The sequence below is a fragment of the Fukomys damarensis genome, unplaced genomic scaffold (assembly GCF_012274545.1).
Source record: "Fukomys damarensis isolate Sample0158 unplaced genomic scaffold, DMR_v1.0_HiC HiC_scaffold_28, whole genome shotgun sequence".
Classification (NCBI taxonomy): Eukaryota; Metazoa; Chordata; class Mammalia; order Rodentia; family Bathyergidae; genus Fukomys; species Fukomys damarensis.
The window spans coordinates 42,262,775-42,270,314 of NW_022900940.1; the positions used below are offsets into that span (position 1 = coordinate 42,262,775).

At 46.5% G+C, this 7,540-nt stretch overlaps 1 protein-coding gene across 3 annotated transcripts in view; it reads left to right on the top strand.

Annotated features, from left to right (window-relative positions):
• Abhd6 (abhydrolase domain containing 6, acylglycerol lipase) overlaps positions 1-7,540 on the top strand; it is a 30,668-nt gene extending 23,128 nt beyond the window's left edge. For all 3 annotated transcript variants that reach the window (XM_010643118.2, XM_010643120.1, XM_010643119.2), the window contains exon 9: positions 3,231-7,540. In XM_010643118.2, the coding sequence (XP_010641420.1) occupies positions 3,231-3,407 (177 nt within the window). In that variant the 3' untranslated portion in view covers positions 3,408-7,540. The remainder of the gene's footprint in view (positions 1-3,230) is intronic.

Genomic DNA, 7,540 nt, shown 5'->3' on the forward strand with positions numbered 1-7,540 from the left:
AAAAAAAAAAAAAAAAAAAATTAAAGCCATATACTCAAAACACTTTCAAAGATTAACAGAAGGTTTATCTCAAAAATTTGTTTCCTTGAGACAGCTCTTATTACCTTACATGTATTTCTTAAACCAGAGACTGGAAAATTCTCTATAAAGGGTTATAGATAGTAGGTATTATTTGCTTTGCAATCCAGGCTGGTAAAACTGCTCAATTCTGCCTTGTGGTGTAAAAACAGCCTTAGATAACATGTAAACAAATGGCATGGCTTTGGCCTACAGCACTTCTATTTACAAAACCACAGGGAGGGAGCTGGTAGTATAGCTCAGGGCTGGAGCACATCCCAGCCTGCCAGAGGCCCTGGGTTCAGTCCCCAGCTCTACACATAAAACCAAAAAAAATGAAAGCAGAGCGAGCCCTTGTTGCCTACTCTTTTTCTAACTCATACATATGCATATGTATGTATGTACGTATGCCTGTATTTTTTTAGCACCAGCTTCATCTTTTGTTGCAGTAGTGTTTTATCCTCTTCCACTTCCTCTTAACTCCTTGATCCAGATCCAACCCAAGATTTCATATTAAGTATCATCAGTCTCCTTAAATATCTTTAGTCTCCTTTAATAGGAAATAGTTCCTCGGTTTGTCTTTGTCACTCATGAAATTGAGGTATTTGGAGAGTGCAGGGCCAGGGGTTTAGTTCAGTGGTTCCACTGCCTGCCTTGCAAGCGCAAGGTCCCGAGTTTGATCCCTGGTATATATATAAAGAAAAAACAAAAATGTAGAGTGGAGAGTATTATAATTAGTGCCCAACTGTTGGTCATTTAGAACCCCTCTGATGTTTTGCTATTAAGCAATGCCTCAGTGAACATCATTATGCATGTGTGTTTGTGAAATGAGTTTGTGAGCATGTTTGAAGGGTAAATTCTAGATGTGGAATTCCCTGGTCAAAGAGCGCATGATTTAAAATTTTAATAAATCTTGTCAGATGCTCCTGTTTTAGTTTGGAAGGGCTGCCATAACAGAGTGCCACAGCCTGAGTGGCTTAAACAAGAAAAAATGTATTCCTCATGGTTCTAGAGGCTTGAAGTCTAAGGTCAAGGTGTCAGCAGAGTTGGTGGTTCTTTCTGAGGGCCAGGAGAGCGGATCTTCACCGTGGCTTCTGGTGCTTGCTCCCTGACCACTGCCTTCATTCCATGTGGGGTTCTCCCTGTGCATGTCTGTCTCTCTCCAGATTTCCCATTTTTATAAGCACCAGTCTCTTCCAGTATGCCTTTATCTTAACTAGTTACATTTGCAGTGTCCCTATTTCCAAATAAAGTCACTTCTGAGGTACCAGAGTTAAGAGTTTCAACCCATGGATTTGTGGTGTCTGCAGTTCCGTGCATGAGTCCCAAAGAAATAGTGTTTTACATTCCACAAGCTCCTTTTCTGTTTGTAATGGCTTTTTAGAAATAACATCCTATGGAAAGATCTTCATAAAGTTTAAAACAAGAGGAGAAAATGATAAATGGAGCCTTGATAAGAACCCACAGTGCAGATGCAACCACAGTATCTGCTAAAAGTACGCAGGAGTCCTGTGCTATTGAATATTGTGAAAAAAGATATTAGAAAGAAGATTTTTTTCTGTCTTGGTTTGGTTTCTGTTGCTACAAGAAAATGCCTGGGGCTTGGTAATGTATAAAGACCCGCACTTTATTTGGCTCACACTTTTAGAGGCTGGAAAATCTAAGCGGAGAATGACAGCATCTGCTTAGCATCTGGTGAGGGCCTCGGTACTACCTCATAATGCCTGGAGGGCATCAAATGGTAACCCAGAGCAAGGTGCCAGATGGAGCTCACCTTACAAAGCCATACCCATGGTAGTGCACGTACTCCTGTGATAGTGACATCAGTCGTGAGGACAGACCTGTCATTAATCTGTGAATCCATTCACGAGGGCAGGAACATAGTTTCCAATAATGAACTTTTGGGAGATACATTCAAACCATGCTAGACCCCAGTGTGAAAGCCATCACAGTGAACCTCTCACACTGATGAAAGCAAAGGCAGTAAGTCTCATTCAGGCCTGGGCTGGAGAGATTGGGAGGAGAATCCAACCATGTGGTCACCACGTGCGGGGAAGGAGGGGAATGTTGTCTTGGGTCAGCAAACCCATAGCACAGGCACAAGAATGGGGACAAGGAGAGGAGGTCGCATGTGTCCCTTCTCCAATAGCCAAGTGACTGAAAGAGGCTTTGTGTGCGCCTGAGTCAGAGAAGCAGGATCCAGACTCTTCCAGCAAGGAGTCACTTGATCAGAAATGAGAACCAGAACAATGAAGACCTTTCTTCATCGTAAAGGTGATTTGGAGCTCTCAGGGATCAACAGGGAGAGGCCATCACCACAGTCCTGTGGAAACTGCAGAAGCAGGAGCACTGGCCTTGGAGTCAGAAAGTCTGCGTGGAAGCTCTGCCTTGGCCCTTTAGTAGCTGTGACCCACAGCAGGTTGCCCAGCCCCTACATGTACCCCACTCTTATCCAGGGTAATAGTGAGGCTCAAATAAGATAGTGTATGTGAAAGTGATCATTCTCCAGTTATCACAAATGTTTCATTCCACTTGCCTTCTGCCTCTGGTGGCTGGCCTCAGCCCCATGTCCAGGATTTCTTCTTAAACTCTGAAGTCTGTTTTTCTCCAAGGAAAGAGCCTGATTCTGTGGGCCTGCTACAAATACGATCAGTTCCTTTATGTTTTGTTTACCATGCCTGGGCAGAGGCCCAATAGCAGAGGCTTCAGTGGTCCTTTACTTCATGGCCTTTTGCTTCCCAAGCTTTCTGGCTCTTTTCCTGCTGCCCTTTCGGCTGTCCCAGGACTCATGCATGATGTCTTCTCCTTCCATGCCCTTCCCCTGTACTTTCTCACACCCAGGATCCTCTCTCAGCAGAGTCCCCAGAACAGCACAGTATGTTAGTCTTTGAACCTGTCTACTCTCCACCAGACCATAATTCTCCTACAGTCAGGGACTGTGTGCTGTATTTTCCACAGCATTGCTGGTGGCAGTGTCCTTCCCGGTACTAAGTGGCAGAATGAAACAGGAGCCAAGCTGGACAGTCCCATCTAAGAGTCTCAAATCCTGACAGCAAAGTCCCTAAATTCACCTCAGCTGCCCGACCCCTGCCAGGCCTCGGTGGAAATCCCACCCAGAGTACAGTGGGATATCCAAGCCTTTGTGTGCTGTCTCACTCCCTCTGTCCCGGCAGGTGCTTGACGTTTCTGGGGCAGACATGTTGGCCACGTCAATCAACAACTGCCAGGTGGAACTTCTGGAAAGCTGTGGGCACTCAGTGGTGATGGAGAGACCCAGGAAGACGGCCAAGCTCATCGTTGACTTTTTAGCTTCCGTTCACAACACAGACGACAACAAGAAACTGGACTGAAGCCTGAACAGCAGCCTGCATTCTGCACACAGCATCTGCTCCTGTCCCCAAAACCTGACGCGGCCACCAACCACTCTCAGGGATCCTGCCCCAAATGCAGCGGTGTGCCGGCGTCCCTGAGCTGAGGAACCCGGTCCCCTATTCCCATCATCCTTGGTTCCACAGAGCTTCAGAGTCCCCAGAAAATCTCCAAGATCTTTTTCTCAAAATGGAAACTCACATGGAACAAAATAAGAAAACTCAGCCCTGAAATCTCCTGAGAAGTCTTCAAGTTTATGTTGCCGACAAGTTCGTGGAAGTGGCCACCCTGGACCATGATCATCGAGGACGTTTTCTTTCAGACATTCCCTGCACATTGAGATGAGATATTTTTGTTGCTTCAGGTGTCTTCCCATGCATGGCCAGGGGCTTCTGTAGGAGCACAGTCCTCATTCACTGCATCCCCCTTTGCCTAGTTCTTAAGTTTTGCATGGAAGCCCGTGTGTGATTGCAGTCTGTCGGCCACAGTATCAAGGAGGAAGGTGGCAAGTTGCGTGAGGTGTTTCCGCCTTTCCCGCTGGTATGAATCTGTGCAGCTACACTGCTCTGGCATGGCCAGCCCTACACCTGCCCAGGCAGCAGGACACATGGGTGGGTGGTTTGGCACTCACGGGTCCAGTCTGCTGTGCTTTGAGTGAACCTAGGTGCAGATGGGGATCGCTGGACAGGGCGGGTTTCCTAGGAATCACTTCTTATCTTTTAAAATAGGGCTAATAAAGCAATAGTGTTCTAGACAGCTATCTAAATAATCAGACTCAATTCCACACTCAAGCAGGTCATGGGCCTCTTTTCTATTTTGCTGTGCTCCTGAAAACCCTCGGATGTAACATACTAGTTTGTTAATGAATTCTGCGAATTCTCTGAACAGTAATGTGATTGAAAAAAATAAGTCTAAACACCTGTAAAAGTGACCACAATGATGTGAAATAAGCTTATGAAATCTAGATCAGCAACCTTTAAATGGTTCCTATTTTGGAGCTCCTAATGAAGTGCAATGTTGGTAGATTTTCTATTAACTTTAAAATGTGTTTTTAAAAAAAGGCTTTAAGGCCAGGGAGGTAACTCAGTGGCAGAGCACCTGCCTAGCATGTGCAAGGGGCCGGGTCCAACTGTCAGCTTTGAGAAATAAAAGTTAAGATTAAATGCGTTCTGCAGGTATTGGAAGCTTTTGCTTAGGTGCTTGATTAGTTTCATCTTAATAAATCATGTTCGCAGCTGAGTGTGGTAGCTCACACCTATAACCCAGCATTCTGGGTTGCTTGGATAAAAGGATTGCAAGTTTATTCAAAAGAGTGAGAATATAGCTCAGTGGCTGAGGTTCGAACCCTAGTATCCTTTCCCCAAAAGAGAAATTGTGTGTTTGCAGTTTTATTCAAGTGAAATTTATCAAACCCAGAAGTCATCAAAGTAATGTATTCCTTATGACTCTCTTTTGCATTTAGGAGCCTTAAACTTCCCACGATCTTTATTCTTTCAAATCTTTTTACAGCCTGTAGCCAAGTAGTTCTGCGATTAAGAAAGATGAACTTTATAGTTTAAATGGAAATCCAAGATGTGAATATTTTAATTTATAAGAGAAAAGTGGAACATATTTTAGGAATAAGAACATATGAAAATGTGGCATCAAACTTGTGAGAGGCAGCAAAAGCAGTGCTGAAAAGCAATAAATTAAGCTTCTATCTCAGGAAGCTAGAAGAGAAATAGTAAAGCCAGACAAAAATGGAACAGATGAAAACAAAATTCAACAGAATAGAAAATAAAGTAGTAAGTGTTTTACTTGTAATCTCCTATATTCACCAGAAATTTGAGCTTCACGGGAGAGGGAATCTGTTGTTCTTGGTGTTAGATTCCTTGGGCTCACTGGAAAAGTCCCCGATCTGGGCTTAATCTCTCAGATCGGCAGCCCTCCTGAGTGCAGGAATTCTTATGCTCAGTTGCTGGTGGGGTCATTAAGTCAGGGACATGTGCTGCCCACCCAGCCCGGAAGGACAGCGGGCAAGTTCTGTACAGGATGTGGCTCATACCCCTTCCCCTGTCACAGAAAACCTTGACTATAAGTCATAAGCAGAGAATTTGAGAGTTATTTTTTGGTAAAATAGGTCTTCAAGGTTCTCCCATGCCACTGCAAGTCCAGCCCCACCACACTGAGGAGACCCTTATACCCATTTCTTGCTTCCATGATTATTACTAGCATGCTGGTTACTGCTAGTTAGCTGGTCCCTGTAAAACCCCACTGGAGGGCTGGGATTTAGCTTAGTGGTGCCTCACCTGCCTCACAAGTGCAAGGTCCTGAATTTGATCCCTGGTACAGGGGGCACGGGGGAGACCCTACTGGGCCCTGTTGTGTTTGCCTCTGATGAAAGTCCTGGCAAAAAGAAAGAGGTCATCCATCTCAGCCCTTCCTGAAAAACTTCCAGAAACTTCTGAAATAACAACGTAAAACCCCAAGAATCCCAGCTGGGCTCTTAGAACTACTGCTTGGAGTTGGGAGCTTCTTGGCCGTTGTGGATGGACCCTCTTGGGCAGGTGTTGAAGAAGCCAAGGGACAGACAGTGGTTAGCGTTCAGTTTGCCATTAGCCCAAGCTTCCCGTCCAGAATGGGGCGACACCGGGGGTGATTAATATAACACGCATCAATGCGATAGCACTGCCTGCCTGTCTCTCCCATCTGAGCTCTGGTGATTGTTTTGCATCCTAGGAAAATACAACTGTTGCTTTGCCTAGAGGAAGTTCCCAGAAAATAGCGGTGATTAGAACGTTTGCCGGGCTGGGAGAGAGGACTTCTTATAACATCTTATAACTGATGGGCTGCCTGCCTCTCCCCTCAGGGTCAGCACCACACAGGTGCACAGGGGCCTGCACTCTCCAACAGCTGGAAGCCCGGCTCTTGTGAGCCGTCGTCTTACCTCTTCTGGTGTTGTCCTTTTAACCACAGACTGGACTTTCCCAGCCATTGGGAGTTGTTTTTCGGGGGGTGAGAATAGTACTAGATGGGACAGCAGTGATGTCCTCAGAGTACCTGCCAAGATCAGGGCCACAGAGTAAGTGCTGGGGATGCGGTCTGACACCTCTTGGTGGCTCAGTGTCGCTGCTCTCTGGGCTGGTAACAACTGGGAGAGGCCCTGGGGCTTCTGTGCCCACAGTGGGAGCAAGCGTCTTGAGTGACTGTCACTGGCCTAATCTAGGACAGGGAGAGGACTTCTGGCTCGGTGACTTTCCTTGCAGCAAGGTGGTGGCCCCTTTCCCTTGGCTTCTGGAGAATCTTCCTTCCCCTTAGGGTTTCCAATGACCTTTAGTTCTGAACCATCAAGATAGGGAACAGCAGGCCTAGGGCATCCCTCGGAGGCAGCAGCTCCAGTGCGGATGGGAGAGTGAAGGATTCTGACTACTCCAGTGACCCAAGGCCAAGGCTGGCTGTGGAGCAGATGACTGTAACTGGAGGACAAAGCTTGGAAAGGCCACTGTGGAGACAATAACAACCCCTCATCAAGGGCCTCAGGGAACAGATGTAATTCAAATTCAGAAGGACTCCTATTCAGAAAGGGATCATGGTATTTACATCCCTTAAACTCACTGTGTAGCCCAGCCTGGCCTCGAACTTGTGGCAATCCTCCTGCCTCAGCCTCCTGAGTGCTGGGATTCCAGGTGTGCAGCAGCACGCCTGGCAGCATCCATATTTCTAATGGGCAGCATAAGCATGGCTATGAGGACAGGAGCTGACTAAGCACGGGTGCCAGATAAAGTGATCCGATTTCCAGATTTTTTTTCCTAGTGCCCCCACTACCACTTTCACTGCAGCTAAATGACAGGAGAATAAAAAAAGATAGGAGCTGCATTCCAGGTTTTAGTTCTACTGGGGTATGGACAGTGCACAGAGGAAGAAGGAGTGGGACCAGCAGGCAGGTGTACCCCACAGCTCTTGTGCCTGTCCGTAGCTGGTCCTCATACTGTTATACACTACTGAGGTAGGTGGAAATGTTCTAGGCAGTCACGGCTGGGTCCTCAAGAGTCAGGACAATGATAAAGCACACCACAAGTGCAGCTGGAGACCCATCTGCTAGAGGCCAGGCCTCAAGATAAAGACCAGACCAGAC